The sequence below is a fragment of the Vipera berus genome, assembly GCF_964194415.1.
Source record: "Vipera berus genome assembly, chromosome: 6".
Classification (NCBI taxonomy): domain Eukaryota; kingdom Metazoa; phylum Chordata; class Lepidosauria; order Squamata; family Viperidae; genus Vipera; species Vipera berus.
In genome coordinates, this window is record NC_138208.1 from 91864396 (window position 1) to 91883755 (window position 19360).

General features: G+C 55.3%; 1 protein-coding gene across 1 annotated transcript in view; it reads left to right on the forward strand.

Annotated features, from left to right (window-relative positions):
- SHANK3 (SH3 and multiple ankyrin repeat domains 3) overlaps positions 1–19360 on the forward strand; it is a gene marked incomplete at both ends in the record, with an annotated part of 518002 nt that overhangs the window by 377832 nt on the left and 120810 nt on the right. Inside the window, 6 exons of the mRNA XM_081330688.1 lie at positions 8579–8687; positions 9958–10109; positions 10778–10945; positions 11878–11994; positions 12638–12715; positions 15221–15287. Coding sequence (XP_081186814.1) covers positions 8579–8687; positions 9958–10109; positions 10778–10945; positions 11878–11994; positions 12638–12715; positions 15221–15287 — 691 coding nt within the window. The remainder of the gene's footprint in view (positions 1–8578; positions 8688–9957; positions 10110–10777; positions 10946–11877; positions 11995–12637; positions 12716–15220; positions 15288–19360) is intronic.

Genomic DNA, 19360 nt, shown 5'->3' on the forward strand with positions numbered 1-19360 from the left:
TCCACCGATCAATTGTCCTGCCAGCTGCGGTGCGAGCAGTTTGTCTCAGTAAAGCCGAGCGGAAGGGGTCCGTCTTCCCTCTTAGGCCGAAGCAGCTCCGCCCACTCGGCTCTATCTGGTCTCCAAGGCCGGAGTTGTGGTTGTGGCTGTCACCTCATCACCCTCCTTCCTGAGGCAGGACGCGGAGCCGGGGAAACTTTCCACCCTAGCTGGAAGTTGTGCTTGCTGCTGCGCAGAGGTGCCAAGGTGGCAGGTGCCAAGCCGGGGTGGGGCAATGATCTCCCTGGTGGGCTGGGTGGACCAGATGGAGCCTCCAGCCCAGCAGGGGGAAGTCGGCAGCCCATCTGTCCCTTTTCAAAATGCCCCCTTGGAAGATCCAGGGGGGCAACACCCCATCAGGCTGATGCCACCCGGCCAGTCAGACTTTTATATTTCCCTTTGCTGGCACCAGTCACAAAAACGCTCCTCCATCCGGTCAGAGGAAGGTCCCGCCGACTCGGCCAGGCCAGGGCCCCTTGCAGCACCGGTCATCTGTCCGAGGAAAGACCTTCATGGGCTGCTTCATCCTGCCCCACACCTTCATTTTTCCTTCCTGCAACAACCCACCGACAAGGGTTAAGCAAGGCTAAACTGCCCCCGGGCCAAGCATGTGTTTGGGTGGGAACGTCCAGCCGTTTGGAGAAAGAGGTCAGGCAGCAGGATCCTTGGGCTCCAGCCCTTCACTTCCCCCAGGAGCCCAGATTCTGCTGCTGCCCAAACCCTGCCCCCTTCCCCACTCCGTGACCCCCCACCGCTGCCAGGAGACGCCTTCAGGGATGGCTTATTTACTCCAACGCCCATTTTGCCCCCAGAGGCTCCTTTCCAAGGAGACGATACTTTTGCACTGAGTTAAAGTTGCAGAAATTATCAGGAAAGAAATATACGCCCTCAGGCATGTCCCAGAGATGCCCCATTTAGCAGTCACAGAAGGCAGGTTTTGCAATAACGTTGGTCCAGATACGCTAACTAGGACGGTGCTGGGGAGCTGATTAAACTGTTTTTATTAAAGGAGCGTATTAAAGGGACTTTCCTATCGATTTGTGTACGATTCTGGGTTGGCTTTCCACAAAGATGTTGCACAGGGGGGGAGGGTGTGTGTGTGTTTCAAATTCTCACAAGCATTTTTCTTAAAAAAAAATCGGATTGCATTTTGGTCTCAGGTTTCTATGTACAGAAATATTTGCGGGCTAAACTCAAGATGACCCATACAATGAATTTCTGTCTCCAACAGAACTTTACCTATTTTATCCTGGGATGAGGCCTTGAATTCTACCTTTATCCTTTGATACGGTTGTAAGACAAATCAGTTAATCAACTACCGTATGCCCAGCGGGTAGAAATGGGGTGCTTCCATTAAGTCTTTGGCAAGGGGTCAGGGCACCGGGGTGCCTAGAGCGCTTGGCAGGGGGCCCCTTTTTTGAGCCCTTATCTAGCCCTGCGCAGACCTAGGCAAGTCATCCCCTGCAAGACCCCCCTCTCACCCAGGTGTGTTGGGGGGCTCAGATGTGCTACCCTGAATTCCTGTTGAAAGTGGGAAATAAAAAAAAATAAGGCCATCCAAGGATAAGGCCATCCAAGGATAGAAGACCTCCAAGGTCCCTTTCCAGCTCTATTCTGATTGATTGATTGATTGCCGCCGAACCCCCACTGATCCTGCTGACTTGGGGTCCCAGGAGCACCCCCACTCCACCCAAATCCCTCCTGAGCCGAGGGGGGCAGGCAGAATGCAGATAAAGGGGTGCTGCAGACAGCTGGTCGGAGGGGGAAGTGACAGGCAGGGAGGGGAGGGGAGGGGGGTGGGGGAAGATCTCCTTGTCCCCGGCTGTCCCCCCCCCCACCAGAAGAGGAAGTGGAGGAGGAGGCTGGCTGGCCAAGTTGGCTCCAGTGGGATCTGTCCCCTGGGGCTGCTGTTTTGCTTGGACAGGATCAAGTTATGGAATGTGTCAATGCGTGTGAGTGTGTGTGTGTGCATCTGTCCGAGTTGTGAGATGCACGCCCTTTCTGAAGCCTGGGCGGAGAGGGAGTTGGCGGGAGCGTGCAGATGGGGGCCTGCCTGGGAAGAGAGCAGCTCTGGCTGTGGAGGGAGTGGTCCGGCACCAGAAGCAAGGTAGACCCTTCCTCCCCTGACCCTACTCCCTCCCTACTCTTCCTTTCGTGGGGGGGGGCACGGGGGGGGATCTAGGGTTGTGCTTTGCCCGGGCCCCCTTGCCCTCTGGCTGCAGAGAGCCCAGGCAGGGCTGAGCAGTCCCAGCTGCTGCAAGCACCGTGGGGCAGGGCTGGGGGGGGAGGGCTGAGCAGCTGCTGCAAAGGCCGAGTGGGGGGGAGGCATTTCTGCTCAGCCCTCAAAAGGAGCCCAGGTGGGGGAAGGGACTTGGGGGCACTCAGTGTGCCCATGCTGGGTTGGGGGAGGAGGCTGAGTGCCACCCTGGCCTTTTTGCCCTCCTCACCCTGCAGTCCTCCATGTATTTCCATACCACTCCTCCTGCTAAAGGGGTGTGTGTGTGTGTGTGTGTGAGAGAGAGAGAGAGACGGGGGGGGCACACATCTGCCTTCAAATTATTCCTGAGTCCCCCGCAGCTCTTTTGGCCCTGTCCCAGGCGGGGTTCCCCACTGCCTTCTTCCCAGGGCTGGCCCAGGCTCATCCAACCGGCCTTCTGACGAGGCAGGCCTAAAACTCGCATTTCTACCCAATTGCCCTCCCTTCTAGCCTGGCGCCTTCGCCCCCCCTGCCCCGGTCCGGCTCTCGTGAGGGGCTCCTGCTCCCCAGATGAGGAGCACAGCTGTAATTTCCAGGCTGCCTGGGGGTCCAAGGGTTAGGGCCCCCTCTGGGAGAAAGGGCTGCACTTGGCAGCCTGTATTGTGGGTTGTCCCTAGTTGGCCACCACAACTTTGTTACTGAGCAACGTGGTCGCTGAGTGAACCTGCAGCTGGGGTTCTGTCACTTTTCCGTTGCTTTGCGAAGCCTGCTCGCAGAGATGCTTTTTCATCGCTGTAGTAACAGCGAGCGGTCACTAAACGAGCAGTCGTGGAATGAGGACTGCCTGTGATTGCCCTTCGTTGGTGGTTTGCAGAAGCGTGCATCTCTGCCCGTGGCGGGAGTCCAGATGTCGTCTTGGCGGGACACACACGAATGTCGCACACATTGGGGCTTCCTGCTTTGGGTGCCAGATACTTTGTGCAGACAAAAGAGGGGCTGAGGTTGCCGGCTGAGCCCGTTGCGTGAAGCCAGACCGAGGAGCCAGTTTGCTGCAGGATGCACAACCTGCCCGTCTTTCTGAGGCCTTGGATCCAAGGGCGTTCAGCAGAAATGGGCCCCCGGAGACGGGCGGGACTACAGTGCCCCTAGTTCCCAGCCAGCAAGGCCCCTGCTGTGATGAGCAGGGGATAAGGAGACTGACCCCTGCAGGCCAGGGACCCTTTGCCCGCCCTCCTCTCCTGGGCCTGGGCAGCCTTTGTGCCTCAGGATATCCATCTAGTGGCCGCGGGTGGCTGGGGATCGACGGGACACCCCCCCTTGCTGGCTATCGACCCCCCTCGCCGGCTTTGGCAGAAGTCCAAGATGGACTCCAGGCCTCCTTGGCACCCGGCAGGTAGGGCAGCTTCCTTCCAAGGCCTCATTTGGGCTGGCATGGAGCGAGCCAGCCAGCCAGCGAGTGGCAGCTGGCAGTCGTTAATTCCTTTCGGTGGGTGTTGTGTGAAGGGGAGGGAGACCTCAGCTCCCCCTCCCCTCCCAGCCCCTCTCTTCTTCCCTTCACTCTGCCCTCCATTCCTTTCTTTCCAAAAGCGAGCTCCTTCTCCGCTCCTTCCCGTTCGAGCAGAAGATGGCTGGGCGTCCTGGCCTTTGTGGCACTTAGAGGTCAGTGGGTGGCAGGGCTGTGCGTTGTCAATGAGGCAGCCAAGGGCTCAGTTGTAGCCCCCCACACACACACACAAACACACACGCATATATACCACACCTTCTTCACCAGCATGGCTGTCTGGCTCATGCACACAGATTCATTCATTCAGTTTCAATCTTGCCCGTCTCCCAAACAAGCTGACTCTTGGGTGCTCAGCCCTTGTGGTGATTGGCCCAAACCATTAATTGTGGTCGTAACCTGAGGACTACCTGTAGTTTCCTGGGTTCTCCTTTTTCCCTCGCTATAGACAGGGACACTTGCCTCCTTCTGGTCACGTATGAAAACAAAATACCTGCGGGTCAGCCTGATCTTCGGCCATTTGCTTGGCGCCCTCAGGTCCAATTCATGCAGTCTGATATTCTCACATTAACATTGTGGGGCTCTCATACAAAAGTGGGATCCAGCATTAATTAAATGTATCTGTGGTGCCCAGGGTTTATTGCTGGGAAGAAAGAATCTGGTCTCCAAGTGGCCGGCTGGAATATCCCAAAGCAGGTAGTGATTCTGCCAAGCAGACGCCTTTATTGTTCCACACCTAAAGGCAGAATCTTGCCAAACTGAAGCTTGCATTCTGGAACTGTTAAGAAGGGGCTATCTTCACCCACTTTGCTCACAGTAACTGTCTGAACTGAGATTTTTACTTACTCTTATTCCACTAGAATACACTCCCTCCCTTCTGGGAATCTGGGCTACATTGCATCTTCCTTCCTTCCTTCCTTCCTTCCTTCCTTCCTTCCTTCCTTCCTTCCTTCCTTCCTTCCTTCCTCATGCCCAGTTCCTTCCCTGTTCCCCCTTCCCATTTCCTTCCTTCCTTCCTTCCTTCCTTCCTTCCTTCCTTCCTTCCTTCCTTCCTTCCTTCCTTCCTTCCTTCCCTCCCTCCCTCCCTCCCTCCCTCCCTCCCTCAGATGTGCCAAGAGCTGAGATGGGAAGACTGGGGACTGGGACTAGCTGCTGCCTCTGCCTTGTTTTCTCTGTGTTTGATCATACTTGTAGCCCTGTTGTAGAATTCAAGTGTGCAGCCAATTGCAACATGAGGCGGAGGTTGAATTCCTTGGCAACCTGCTGCCTGCAGTGTGTAGAAGGAAGCGATGCCGAGAGCTGTTTCTATGGAGGCTGCCTTTTGAGCCGGTCCCCAAAGTAGCAAAGTGCACAGCGGACAGGAGGCGAGCAGAAGGGAACGTTGTGCAGCCTGAATCCAACACTAAGAATAACCGGCGTTCCTTCCGCTAAAAACAACGTCTAGCCTTTGTGAAGACTTCGCGGGGTGTGGATGTTCTCGGAGCTGTGGGGATTTTGCAAACTGGCAGCCTGTCCATCAGTCCTCTGTGCTTCATCTTTACTTCCCTGCAAGAAGAGCCGGATCTCCTGGGCACCTGGCAAAGAGTAGGGGGTGGGTGGGCTCTGCTCGGGGTCTCTCATTCCATCACCCTCTTGGTCTTCACGTTTCCCAAAATATCAGGGTCCCCATCCAACCGGGAGAAATGTGACAGGCTCCTCGGTTGATTCCACGCAGGCTTAGGGAAAAATCTCCCCTGAGCAGGCCGGCAAGGGGAATAAAGGTGGGGGCCAGCCTCTCCCCGGCCTTCGCTGGCCTGTGGGCAGCAGCCCAGGAGAGTCGCAATAGCAGAGCCCCCTTTCCTGCCCCCCGTCCCCCTCCCCCCCCGAGGGCAGCTCCCCTGCTCGTTCTTCTTTCTCCAAGGTCCGGAGAGAAACCCAGAGGGGACGAGAGTCAACAGGAGCTGGACAGTTGGACCTGGGCGCTCCACTCGTGGGAGAGCCACAGAGACGGTCTCCTGCCCTCTCACATCTTGACCACCATCCCCACCTCTGCAGCTGACACACCTGCGGCCTTTCCAGCCTGGAGGCCCAGTCTTGAGCCTCTCCCTGGCTTTCGATCGGGAGGGTGGGGACTTGGCCCTGCTGCCCTGCTTCTCTGGGGAAAGGGCGCTCGTGCCTGGGTCCAACGTGGGAGGCAGCCTTCCGCTCGCTCGGATCGGAAAGCGTCACAGGGTCTAGACCCTCTGCGGGAGGTCCGGAGTCCCGTTGCACAAGGACTTCCTCTGTGCCTGGGGGGTGGTGTCCACCTGTCCACAGGTGATGTCTTTGGGTGCCCAGGGTGGCACTCTCCAGAAGGTCAGGTTTTCATCTGGCTGGCCAGGTGGGCACTGTCTGCGGGGGGCCCGAGCCTGACCCTAACCTAGGGGAAGGAGATCAGGAACAGCCTCCTTCCCCAGCGGGGATTCCAGCTAGGGATGCCTTGTTTGCTCATTCCGCCCCCCCCTCCATCTCATGTCAGCCAAGGAGCAGTGAGCCGCTCCACGTTGGCTCTGTCGGCCTCTGTGGCTTGGCACGTGCCCGCGTTTCATTTCTGTAATTGTAAAAGGTCAGTTAATTGAAAGAGATGCGCTGCTCTATTTTTATCCGCTTTTGAAAAGGGAGAGGTGGGCCAAAAGGAACTCTCCCCCCCCATCAGTGGCTGGGCCCCGGTTGAGCGGAAGCCAAAGCACTTTGCTTAATGGGCTGGCATGGGGGGGGGGCTGATGGGCTTTTCAGGACCTCGGACAGCTCTCGGGAGCCACCTGGAGTGGAAGGAGGCCCCTGGCCTGGGCTGCACCTGTTGAGCAGCAGAAGACGAAGGGAAGGCCATTGGGAGGTGCTCGAGCGGTGGACGATGGTTCTCTGGAAAGAGCCCCTTCCCCGGCTAGGGAGAGACCCGGGATGCAGCTAGAGAAGACGGGGGTCTCACTGCCTCCCTCTCGCCAGTCCTTCTGCCTCTGAACCAGGGATTCCTTCGTCTCCCACCCACCCCTGCCAGCATCAGGCTGCCTCTCCCTTGAATGTCTTCCTGTCTCGGGCGTCTCTTTCATCCTTCCGTTTGCTCCTGCAAAGGCCCGTCTCCTGCCGGTGAAGCGGAGGGGAGGCACCAAAGTGGGGCAGCTGAGCTGCCCGCCAGCGATGCAAGGATGGCAGAAGTGCCGGAGCTGAAGGTGCCCCATGGCTCAGATGCCCTCACAGAGCCTGGTGCGGTCCTGATCTGCATGGGATCCAAAGGGAAACCAGGCTGGGTGGATCCTGACCTGATCTGAAAATAAGCGTCTCCAGAGCACCGTTAATGAATGTATAGATGAGAGGGAAGGAAGGAGGGAGGGTGAGAGAGAGAGAGAGAGAGAAGACAGTCCACAAGGCTGGGGAAGCGGCTGGCCCAGGTGGGAAGCAGGGCCTGGATCTTCAGAGGAAGCCTGAGGTCCCTGCAGCTCTCGCCCCTCACCTGGGTCCCAGGTGGAGGCGGTGTGGACTGGGCCAGCGGCCTCTCTGTGACCTTGTCCTGCCCCAGATTAGTGATGGGTTTCAGGTCATACGAGGACACAGAATCGGTCCTGGTGGAAAGGTTTTGCAAAACAGGGTGGTGATTGTGTGGCGCCGGTGCACATCTGTGCTAAGGTTAAAGGGGCCAGAGCTAAATGCAGTAGGAAAGTTTGTCCAGCGAGCTGCAGCCCAGAAGGAAGCCAGGGGAGGAGAGGCCACTGGCCTCGCAGCCTCTGCAAGACCCCAGAATCCTTCTCGGCTGTTGCCTAAGCGCTGGCCGGCGGCTTCAGGAGAATGGAATGCACGACTCTGTTCCAGCACATCTGGAGCTGCCGGTTGTAGAAGAGGGGGGGGCTTTTGCACAGCAGCCTTCTTGGTTTGGCTGTTCCAGGTTGTGGGTTTGGCCCAGCCGCTCTTGCGATAACAATCCGTCGCGTTCTTTGCTGGTCATCCAAGGCTGAGGTCTAATGCCACACGCAGCAAGGATCTTGGTTTAGGGGGCAGGCTGGCTGGGGTAGTCTGGGAGTCGACGTCCGCCCTTCCTAAAGTTGAGATCACATGAAGTGTTAACACCACCTTATAAGGCCTTGCTAAGGCCAGGCTGGGAAAGCTGCACCCAGCTTTGGTCACCACAATGTGAAAAAAAGATGTGGAGACTCTGAAGAGCACAGAGAAGAGCAACAAGGAGGATCGGGGGGCTGGAGGCTAAAGCACATGAAGGGTTGCTGGGATTGGGTGTGTCTGGTTTAACGAAGAGAAGGAATAAAGGCGACACGATAGCAGTGCTCCGGTATTTGAGGGGCTGCCCCAAAGAAGAGGGAGTCAAGCTATTCTCCAAAGCGCCGGAAGTCCGGACAAGAAGCAACGGATCATGGAAACTCACCGAGGAGAGAAGCAGCCTGGAATTAAGGAGGAATTTCCTGGCAGTCAGAACAATTAACCAGTGGAACTGCCTGCCTCCAGAAGTTGTTCCATGCCCGGGGCTGGGGGGTGGATTTTGAGTTCTGTTCAAGATGCAGGCCCGGAGAAGGGCCGCTGTTCTTGACCTGTCAGCTGGAGGCAGAAAAATCTGATGGGAGGCAAAAGAAGAGATGGACCAGCGGGGCTGGGGTGCGGGTTTTGCGCGTTGGAACACTCCCCGGTGCCAGAGCAAATGGATGCGAGGTCGGTGAGAATGGGGGGATTGGCACAAGCAACCCTCAGCTCTCCTTCTGCTTGCAGGGAGCAAAACGGCTCCCTGGTTGGAGGAAGGGGCCTCTGGACCACCACCTGCAGCCTGGCGGCCGGGGCGAGCTTCTAACCGGCCTGCTTTTCTCTGGGTTTTGTGGCTGCAGGCAAATCTGAAGAAATTCATGGAGTATGTGCAGACCCTGAATGTGGAGAAAGTCAGCAGGTTGCTGGAGAAAGGACTGGACCCCAACTTTCATGACCCGGACACGGGAGGTGAGATTTGGATGGGTGCCAGGTTGCCACAGCTAGCTGGGGAATTCTGGGAGTTGAAGTCCACCTGTATTCAAGTTGCCGTGGTTGAGAAACCCTGGCTTAAGGGGAACTTCAGGCCAAGCAGGGATCCTCTGGCTTTAACCTGTTTCGAAATCACGTCTTCTAGAGTCAGGGCTAGGACAGGGCTAGGCAACCTTGGCTCTTTTATGACTCGTGGACTTCAACTCCCAGAATTCCTGAGCCAGCCATGCTGAGGGAAAAGGGAGAGGTTTCCATGCTGAGCCGTGCCGGCTCAGGAATTCTGGGAGTTGAAGTCCACGAGTCATGAGGGGGGCATAGTTTCCCCATGCTGGCTCAGGAATTCTGGGAGTTGAAGTCCACGAGTCATAAAAGAGCCAAGGTTGCCTAACCCTGGTCTAGGAGATTTATAGTTCGATCTTTTGCTTGGTTTAGAGCACTTGGGATGTTGCACACACTTTTGTTTCTGCAACGGGTCAGGCAAGTGTAAATGGAGTTAAGGAGTTTAGTCCAGCATGTTGTGTGAACCCACCCAGGGATGCTGGCTTCTCACCCACCACTGAGTAAGGATAAAGTCTGGGAAGTTTTGTCTGTAGGGCAGCAGCTACAAACAAACACACACACACACACGTGGTTCTCTCCATTTGCAACCTTCTTCCTCCCCGGTCACCCCCTAACCAGCCCTTGCCCCCCGCCCTGCTTTATTTCTTTATTTGTGCCAGAAGCGCTTACAGACGCGTTGCATTCAGCACCCAGCAACTAAAACAGGCATCGAAAAGGGCATCGAAAATATAGCACATTTAAAAGTGTGTAAATAAACAGGATTAAAACGAAATGGCATCCGCCCAATATCGGGCCATGTCAGCAGCCTTTGGTCCTGCCAGCATGAGGCCTTCCTCCGTGTGCGTTGAAGGGTTTCGTATGTGAGACGACGGTGTGTCCTTCCCCACATTCGCGTGGAGCGTCTTTTGTATCCGGCATCCAATCCCGGCTGCTGGCTGTAAACTGAACTGAAGTGAACTGCCTCCTTTATTTATAGGACATGAGGCTGGGCCCAACCTTAGCCCTGTCCTCTCCGAGGCCCGGCTCTGCCGGTCGGCCTGGGGGTCCAGTGGGGGGATCAGCGCAAGGGAGGCGGTTGACTAACCGCAGACCGGCCCAGGGGGACCCGAGGGGGGGGGGGGAATAGTGACAGGCTGAAGAGACCCTCCAAAGACCGGCTGCCCAGAGCTGTCTCTCCTCCCCCTCCCAGAATGCCCGCTGACCATGATTGCCCAGCTGGAGTTCTGTGCCGAGATGATCAAAGCCCTGAGGAACGGCGGTGCCCACTTGGACTTCCGAACGCGGGAAGGGATGACGGCCCTGCACAAGGCCGTCCGATGTCGGAACCACACTGCCCTGAGGGTGAGTCTCTCTCGGGCCGAGTTGGGGGGCACCGAGGGTGCTCTGGTTGCTCCGCTCGGCCTGGACAGCCGTCCCAGGGTCCCTGCCAGACCCTCCTTGAAGGGCACGGCCTTTGCCCCGGTTTCAGACAGCAGCTCTTGCATCTTTTCAGCCGGCCCCGCTTTGGTGGCACACTGTGTGGGCACAAAGGGTGAGGCTGTGGGCAAAAAGGTTTCGATCCAAGATGGGTGGCAAGTTAATTGAATAAACTGGTGTAATAAATAAATAATTAAATACAAACACATACAGACACTTATTTAATTATGATAAAGTATTTATTGAAGAATAACAAATGATTAACATTCATAACATATTCTTAACGTTCGTGACGTAATGAGAATACATTATTAAATTCATTTAGTAAATAAATAAAAGCAAAGCAAAGCATGTATTTGTCTGAGTTTGAGGCCAATGTGTGTTGGGCACGGAGTGAGACGTCTCCCTTTAAGGTCTGGTCCACTCTGGCCGCCCGGGGCAGCAGACCCACCTTCGGAGGGCAGACCACGTGTGCCACCTGTCACATAATACAGGCGCCTCCTTCGCGGCCTCGGGCCGCCCATCCTGCTGGGCCAAGATGCCAGGCCCTTCCTGATGCCCCCCCATCCCCGCCCGTGCCTGTCTTTGCGCAGACGCTGCTAGACCTGGGTGCCTCCACGGACTACAAGGACAGCCGGGGTCTCACCCCTCTGTACCACAGCGTCATGGTGGGAGGGGACCCCTACTGCTGCGAGCTGCTCCTGCATGACTACGCCAAGGTGGGCTGCATCGATGAGAACGGCTGGCAGGAGATCCACCAGGTGAGCGGTGGGGCAGGGCCCGCGGGCACCGGCAGTGGGTGCGGGGGCTCGGCTGGAGGGAAGCACCGCCAGCCCCTTTGCTGTGGGGCAGATGTGCCTCTCTGAGAGAGGGGGACCCTGGGGCTGAATCCTCACCCTGGCAGAGAAAGGGGGCAACTGGGAGATCCTGTCGCTCTGTCCATTTTGTGCAGAGACCCTGCAGCAAACCTCCGTTGGCTGCACCTGGAGTGAGGCTTTAAAGCAATTTTGGCATTCGGTTCCCCCCACCCCCGTTCTCCTACCTCCAAATTCTACAGGTAGAACTCAACTTACAGGCAGTCCTCGTTCAGTGACCGTTCACAAGGGCATTGAGAAAAGCGATGTATGACTTTTTCACACGACCGTTGCCGCCTCCTCACGGTCACGTGATCCAAATTCAGACACTTAGCAACTGATTCATACTTACGACGGTTGCAGTGTCCCGGGGGTGTGTGACTCCCCCCCCCTTTTGTAACCTTCCAACAAGCAAAGTTGCAGAGGAGGCCAGATTCACTTAACAACTGAGTGACACACTTAAGAACTTCAGTGATTTACTTAAAAACTGTGGCAGGAAAGGCCATAAAATGGGGGCAAAACTCACTTAACAACCGTCTTGCTTGGCAACAGAAATGTTGAGCTCCGCTGTGGTTGTAAGGCGAGGACTGCCCGTCTTCTGGAGTTGCTGGGCAGCGCTTGTCCAGGGCTGCCTGATTAGCGAGATGGGCGGCATCCAAATTGAATAAATCAGCAAAATGAGAAATAATTCAGAACGGGGCCAGAGAGGGATCAGAGGCTTTGGGAGGGTGGGCACCATGGGATTCGAAATCCGTGGTCTTCGGAGGGGGAGCTGTAGCACAGAGGGTGACGGGCCTTGAAGTGGGCTCTGATGCGAGTCCTGCCTCCCTCCCGAGCAGGCCTGCCGCTACGGACACGTTCAGCACCTGGAGCACCTCCTCTTCTATGGGGCTGACATGACGGCCCAGAACGCCTCGGGAAACACTGCCCTGCACGTCTGCGCCCTCTACAACCAGGTGAGCCCCCCCCCCACAGACACACTGACACACACACGCTACTCCCCCCCCCCTCCTCTGGCATCCCTCCGATGGTCCGTTCTCCGTCCTTCCCATTTTCTTTCCCTCTTTTTCTTCCTGAACATTAATGCTAAGTTCCATTTACTTTTCAACAATGCTCCCAGGCAAGTGGGCTTTGTGAAGGGAGGGGGGGGGTCCAGTGGGGACAGGGGGATCAAATTCACACACACACCCCAGTTCCTGCAGTGCCTTCTGTGTCTCCAGAGCTGGCAGGGGACGGAGGGAACTGCAGGGTCCTCTTGCAAGGGGTAACCGGACGGAGCTCAGGGCTAGCCTGGCTTGGCTCCCTTGTCCGAATCCAGGAGTTTGGACCAGGAGGCCCACACCCTCCCCTGGGCTGGGGGGGGAGGGGAGGGGACTGGGAGGAGCTGGCCCTGCAGGGACCCTGCCCGTCCTACTGGGGCCCTGAGCCTCGCTCCTTTTCCCGACAATGCACGGGGAGGGTCCAGCCGTGGGGGCTCCGAAGAAGGGAGGCCAGCCCCGTTGTCCCCCTCCAGCACCCCCTTTGGCTTGACTAGGCCAGAGATGCCCACCTCTGCCCAGCCAGAAGGAGAGTTGACGCTGCCCTCCTTCCCTCTGCCAGGAGAGCTGTGCCCGGGTTCTCCTCTTCCGGGGAGCCAGCAAAGAGATCCGGAACTACAACAGCCAGACGGCGTTTCAGGTAGGGCCATGGCGGGCTCTGGAAGAGGGACCCTCTGCTTCCTCCTCTCTCGGGGGTGTGTGTGCCAGGGGAGACCCCCCAGGGGTGCAGGGGATCCTGCCCAGGCTTGGAGATCAAGATGAAGGAAAGGCAGGGGCTGCTCCTGCCCACCCACCCTTTGGGAAGGCCTGTGTCCTCCTGTCGTAGCCCCCCAGCCGATCCGGGACCTCGCGGCCGGTGACTGGGAGAGGAGCCGGCAGCCGGCTTCAGTCGCCAGGAAGGCCGAGGCAGTCCTAAGCTTCAGGGACAGAGGGATGGGATAAAGATCACCTGGAGGGTTAATACTACTTGGTAAGGCCTTGGTGAGACCACACGTGGATTACGGCATCCAGTTTTGGTAACCATGTTATAAAAAAGATATTGAGATTCTAGAAAGACAGCAGAGAAGAGCAACAGAGATGATTAAAGAGCCGGAGGCTAAAACATACGAAGAACGGTGGCAGGATTTGGGTTTGTCTCGTCTAGAGAAAAGGGGGAACATGAGAGCGTTATTTCAGTATTTGAGGGGCTGCCACAAAGAGGAGGGGGGGTCAACTTATTTTCCAAAGCCCCTGAAAGCAGGACAAGAAGCAGCGGATGGAAACTAATCAAGGAGAGAAGCAACCTGGAACTAAGGAGAAACTTCCTGACAGTTAGAACAATTAACCAGTGGAACTCCTTGCCTCCAGAAGCGGTGAATGCTCCAACACTGGAGGTTTTTAAGAAGAGACTGGCCAGCCATTGGTCCGAAATGGCACAGGGTCTCCTTCCTGAGCAGGGGTTGGGCTAGAAGACCTCCTCTTCCAACTCTGTTATTCTGTCATTAAAGCAGAGCTCAGCTGGGGTATCAAACCACGGAGCCAGACTTGCTCCAGAAAAGGGACGGGGCTCCTCCTGACCAAGCCCAGGCAGGGCAGGGCATTTCCAGCAGCCTCTGAGTCCTGCTGGGTGCTGAGACTGGCATGAATTCCCCCCTCATCCGTCTCGGCCAATGTGAGACGGGCGCTTTGTGATTTTCCATTTCACACCCGTCTGTATCCGTTACATACTTTTTTTAAAAAATCCCATTTATATCCCGCCCTTCTCCAAAGACTCAGGGCGGCTTACAATTTTAAGCACAAATCAATGTGCTTAGCAATAGCCTTCATTCTATGTATATGCCTGCTTATTAGGGCTTTCGGGGGCCCCCAAGTGGCATTATTACAAAGTCAGCTTAATTGCCCCCAACAATCTGGGTCCTCATTTTACCTACCTCGGAAGGATGGAAGGCTGAGTTAACCTTGAGCCTGGTGGGACTCGAACCTGCACTAATTGCAGGCAGCTGGTGTTACTTAAGGAGGCATTAGCCCACTGCTCCACCAAGGCTTCAAGTCAGGAAGCCGCCCCTTGGATCAGTTCCAGTTCCAGGCCTTGTTGGGGGGGTGGAAATCAGACCTCTGCCGGAGCCTCTCTCCTCTGCCCGAGGGTCCTCAGAGAAGAGGTGGAGCTTATCTCCTCTGGAGCCTGGGGAGGGGGGGTCACAGCAGGCGGAGCACCCCAAGCAGCCCTGAATCCCCCCCCCCGCTGGGAGCTGGAGAAGGGAAGCCAAGTGGGGCCAGGTCAGCCTCCCCGCTGCCCCTTCTCACCTCCTGCTCCAATCCACACAGAAAGAGTTCAACTAGCTACTTTAGTGCTGTGGGCCTATTTTGCAGGAATCTTCCCAGTTTGCGCCTGGGCCGGATTGCTTAAGGTTCGACAGCACTCAAAGGGGGTCAGACTTCACCCTCTCGTTCCCATGTAGGGATGCCAGACTGATTCCCCGTTGGACTCCTCCGCCTGGCTGGCCAGTGTCTCTCTCTCTCTCTCTCTCTCCAACACTGCCTGCCAGCCTTCTCCACCACTGGCTGCCTTTGGCTGGTCAGCGGTTGGGGTGGAGCCGATACCTTTAGGAGAGCGGCATCAGGGCGCAGAGGGCATCACAACTGCCCCAACTCCATTGCGCAGCTTTTCACTTGCTGGTAGGGTGGGCGACCACTTCCCGATTCTGCCTCTTCTGGTCCAGTCCAGATGGCCTCGGGGCCATCAGATTCCCACCAGCCTGAGGGGGCTCCTTCCCCTCTGAATGAGAGCACGGGGTGGGGGGGGATGTAGGCCGAGTCCTGATATGCTTGGCAAGGGAAGCTGAATGAGGGTCTCTGGCCCTTTTCTCCTGACCCCAGGGGGCCTCCCCCTTTCAGAGACATCTCCCCCAGGTCTTCCAAAGGTTTCTGGGGGTCCCAAGGGGCTAAGAACGCAACTTGCCGTGCCCATCTCTTCCTGGGCTCCCATCTGGCTGCAAACAAACGTCTCCGGGATTGGCAGCTTGGACGGAGCGCGCCCATTCCTGTGTCCCTGTAAGAAGTCTAAGCAAAGGGCCTACTTTGCAGGGCTGTTGTGAGGCGGAGTGGCACTCAAAGAACTCTCTGCGGTCAGCAGCCGTCCGGCTCACTCTGGCCTCTTTGCTTGCAGGTGGCCATTATTGCGGGGAACTTTGAACTGGCAGAAATCATCAAAACCCACAAAGAGTCCGACGTTGGTAAGTGTGTGTGTGACCTTTGGCTTTCTGTAGCACTGAGAAACTGGGGGTGGGCAACCCCTGGAGTCCTGCCAGGAAGGATGAGGGCCCCTCCCGGGAGTGTCAAGGACAGGGGGCTCAGCAGGTAGCTGTAGCACAGGGGGCCCGCCTTCCTTCCTTCCTTCCTTCCTTCCTTCCTTCCTTCCTTCCTTCCTTCCTTCCTTCCTTCCTTCCTTTGCACTTAGCAATAGCACTTCTATACTGCCCCACAGTGCTTGACAGCCCTCTCTAAGTGGTTTACAGGATTAGCCTCTTGCCCCCCATCAATCTGGGTCCTCATTTTACCGACCTCAGAAGGATGGAGGGCTGAGTCAACTTTGAGCCGGTCAGGATCGAACACCTGGCAGTTGGCAGTGAGTCAGCCTGCAGTACTGCACTCTAACCACTGCACCACCAGGGCGCCAAGGCTTCCAGCAGTTGTGTCAGTCCAGGCCCAGGGACATGGCTTCTGCCAGAGCATTGGCTGCTTGGCCCAGGTCAAGGTCCTGCCACTCGTGGGTGCCCACGCCAGGCGAGCCGGGTGTGAAGAGACGCGCAGGTTGCACCTGGAGGGCACGCCAGCCGTTTCGGCCTCAGCGCCCTCCGTGGCACGGCTGCAAATTCTTTCGCAGTCGTTCCGGAACGCTGGGCACAGAATCAGGACCTTCGCTTAGGGACGGCTGACGAAACCGTTCCAAAATTAAAAAGTCCTGCTGGAAAGGAAAGGGCTGCCAGATTTGGGGGCGCAACCGCCCAGCTGATCCTGAGATCGCAACCAGGAGGCGGTGTTTTGAGAGGAACCAATTATATTGATGTCCCCACACGGTGTGTGTAATTGTATGATTCGTTACAGTTTAATTAACTGCGTTGCCCAGAAATGACAGCCAGGTTTTCTTCCTTAATTGGTTTCTCTGGCTTTGGGGCTCCCTTTGAAAAAGGATTCCATTTGAAACACGTCGGGATCAAGAGAGGCTCTGAAAACAGCACGTGCTTCCGAAAGGAGAGAATAACCGAGTGGGAAGGGGCCTTGGAGGTCTTCTAGTCCAACCCCCTGCTCAAGCAGGAGGCCCTCTCCCATTCCGGACGAGCGACCGGCCTCTTCTTAAAAAAGAGGCTTTCAAGGACACGGGAGAAAGTGCCCAAATTAAGACGGGAGGGCTTCGCAAAGCTGCAGCCGGCAGGGGCAGGGGTCCCCTGAGCCCCAAAGAAACAAGGGCAGAGCCTCTCCCCACCCTTTGGAGATGCCAGGAGCCCCGGGGCCCCAGACGGGCAGGGATCGGCTGAGGGGAGGGGGCTCCAAAGAAAGGGAGAAGAAGGGGCTTCTGGACCCCCCTCCTCTCCCAGGGCCAGAGAAAAGGGCCTCAGGGGGAAGGAAGGGGGTGGCTGGGGAGACCAATGCAGAGTGAAGAGTCAAAGAATTGGAGAATGGACAGGTAGGAAGGTTCCATGGAGATCATCTAGTCCCATCTCTTGCCGAGTGCAGAAACCACCCCTGCGGTGCCATCTGGGTTTTCACAGCCTGGTCCTGGGGCCCCCGTGAATGGCCCCCACCCCGTTAGCCTTCCGTAAAGCTTTAAAGACCCGGTGAGGCTCCCCAGCCTGGGACACCCCAGGCGCCCAGACCCCCCCTCCCCCTACCTTCTTAACAGGCCAGGCCTCTTGCTTTAGATGCGCTCAAATCAGACGTTTTAGCGTTTTTTAGGGTTTTAATGGTTTTTGTTTTTAAAACGCCTTTAAGATTTTAATTGTAATATGTTTCTGAATTGTGAGCCGCCCAGAGTGGTTTGCTGAGCTGGGGGGGGCTACAGAAATCATATAAACAAATACCTTCCTTCCCTGAGCCTGCCCTGGTTTTTGGCCTGGGGGGACCATTCAGTCGTTCCTCCACCCCCCACCCACCCCCGCTTTGCTCCGGAGGAAATTCCCCCAAAGGCTCCCAGAGCAAAGAGCGGAGAGGGAGAGGCTGTTCTCGCCTGGGCCAGGCTTTGAGGCAGAGAAGGCAATTAGAGAAGCAAACCTTGCTGTCATTTCTGGGTGAGATGGTTAATTAAAGCGTAACCAATCATACAAACAACCATGAGGGGACATGGATATAATTGGTTGCTATCAGGATTAACAGTACATCCGAAATCAATGATGGTCATTAAGGAAAGCAAGAACCCAGCGCTCTGAAATGGCTTAAAATAGGAGGAAGGGAAATGAGTCAGAGTTTGAAATAGTTGTTGTTAGTTGCGAAGTCGTGTCCGACCCATCGCGACCCCATGGACAACGTTCCTCCAGGCCTTCCTGTCCTCTACCATCTTCTGGAGTCCATTTAAGCTCACGCCTCCTGCTTCAGTGACTCCATCCAGCCACCTCCTTCTCTGTCGTCCCCTTCTTCTATTGCCCTCGATCTTTCCCAGCATGAGGCTCTTCTCCAGTGAGTCCTTCCTTCTCCTTAGGTGGCCAAAGGATTTGAGTTTCCGCTTCAGGATCTGTCCTTCTAAAGAGCAGTCAGGGTTGATCTCCTCTAGGACCGACCGGTTTGATCGCCTTGCAGTCCAAGGGACTCGCAGGAGTCTTCTCCAGCACCAGAGTTCAAAGGCCTCCATTCTTTGGCGCTCAGCCTTTCTTATGGTCCAACTTTCACTGCCATACATTGCAACTGGGAAGACCATAGCCTTGACTATACGGACTTTTGTTGACAGGGTGATGTCTCTGCTTTTTAGTGTGCTGTCTAGATTTGCCATGGCTTTCCTCCCCAGGAGCAAACGTCTTTTAATTTCTTGGCTGCAGTCCCCATCTGCAGTGATCTTGGAGCCCAGGAAAATAAAATCTGTCACTACCTCCATTTCTTCCCCATCTATTTGCCAGGAATTGAGAGGGCCGGATGCCATGATCTTGGTTTTCTTAATGTTAAGTTTCAAACCAACTTTTGCACTCTCCTTCTTCACTCGCAACAAGAGGCTCTTTAGTTCCTCTTCACTTTCTGCCATTAGAGTGGTATCATCTGCATATCTTAGGTTGTTGATGTTTCTTCCGGCAATCTTAATTCCAACTTTTGATTCATCTAGCCCTGCCTTTCTCCAGGGTGACAGTATACTGCCTTGCCGGACTCCTTTCCCAATTTTGAACCAATCAGTGGTTCCGTGTCCAGTTCTCACTGTTGCTTCTTGACCCTCGTATAGATTTCTCAAGAGACAAATAAGATGGTCTGGTACTCCCATCTCTTTAAGAACTTGCCACAGTTTGTTGTGATCCAATCAAAGGCTTTAGCATAGCCAATGAAGCAGAAGTAGATGTTTTTCTGGAACTCCCTAGCTTTCTCCATGATCCAGGGTACATTGGCAATTTGATCTCTAGTTCCTCTGCCTCTTCAAAATCCTGCCTGTACTTCTGATAGTTCTCAATCCACATACTGCTGGAGTCTAGCTTGTAGGATTTTAAGCATAACTTTACTAGCATGAGAAATGAGTGCAATGGTGCGATAGTTTGAACATTCTTTGGCACTGCCTTTCTTTGGAATTGGAATGTAAACTGATCTTTTCCAATCCTGTGGCCACTGTTGAGTTTTCCAAATTTGCTGGCAAATTGAGTGTAGCACTTTTACTGCATCGTCTTTTAAGATTTTGAATAGCTCAGCTGGAATACTGTCACTTTTACTAGCTTTGTTGTTGCTCAGCTTTTCTAAGGCCCACTTCACTTCACATTCTAGGATGTCTGGCTCAAGGTCAGTGACCACCTCATTGTGATTATCAGGGACGTTAAGCTCATTCTTGTGTAGTTCTTCTGTGTATTTTTGCCATCTCTTTTTAATCTCTTCTGCCTCTATTAGGTCCCTGCCATTTTGGTCCTTTATCATGCCCATTTTTGCATTAAACGTTCCCTTCATCTCTCCAATTTTCTTGAAAAGATCTCTGGTCCTCCCTATTCTATTGTTTTCTTCTATTTCTTTGCACTGTTCATTTAAGAAGGCATTCTTATCTCTTCTAGCTATTCTCTGGAATTCTGCATTAAATTGGGCATATCTATGTTTTTCTCCCTTGCCTTTCGCTTCCCTCCTTTCCTCAGCTATT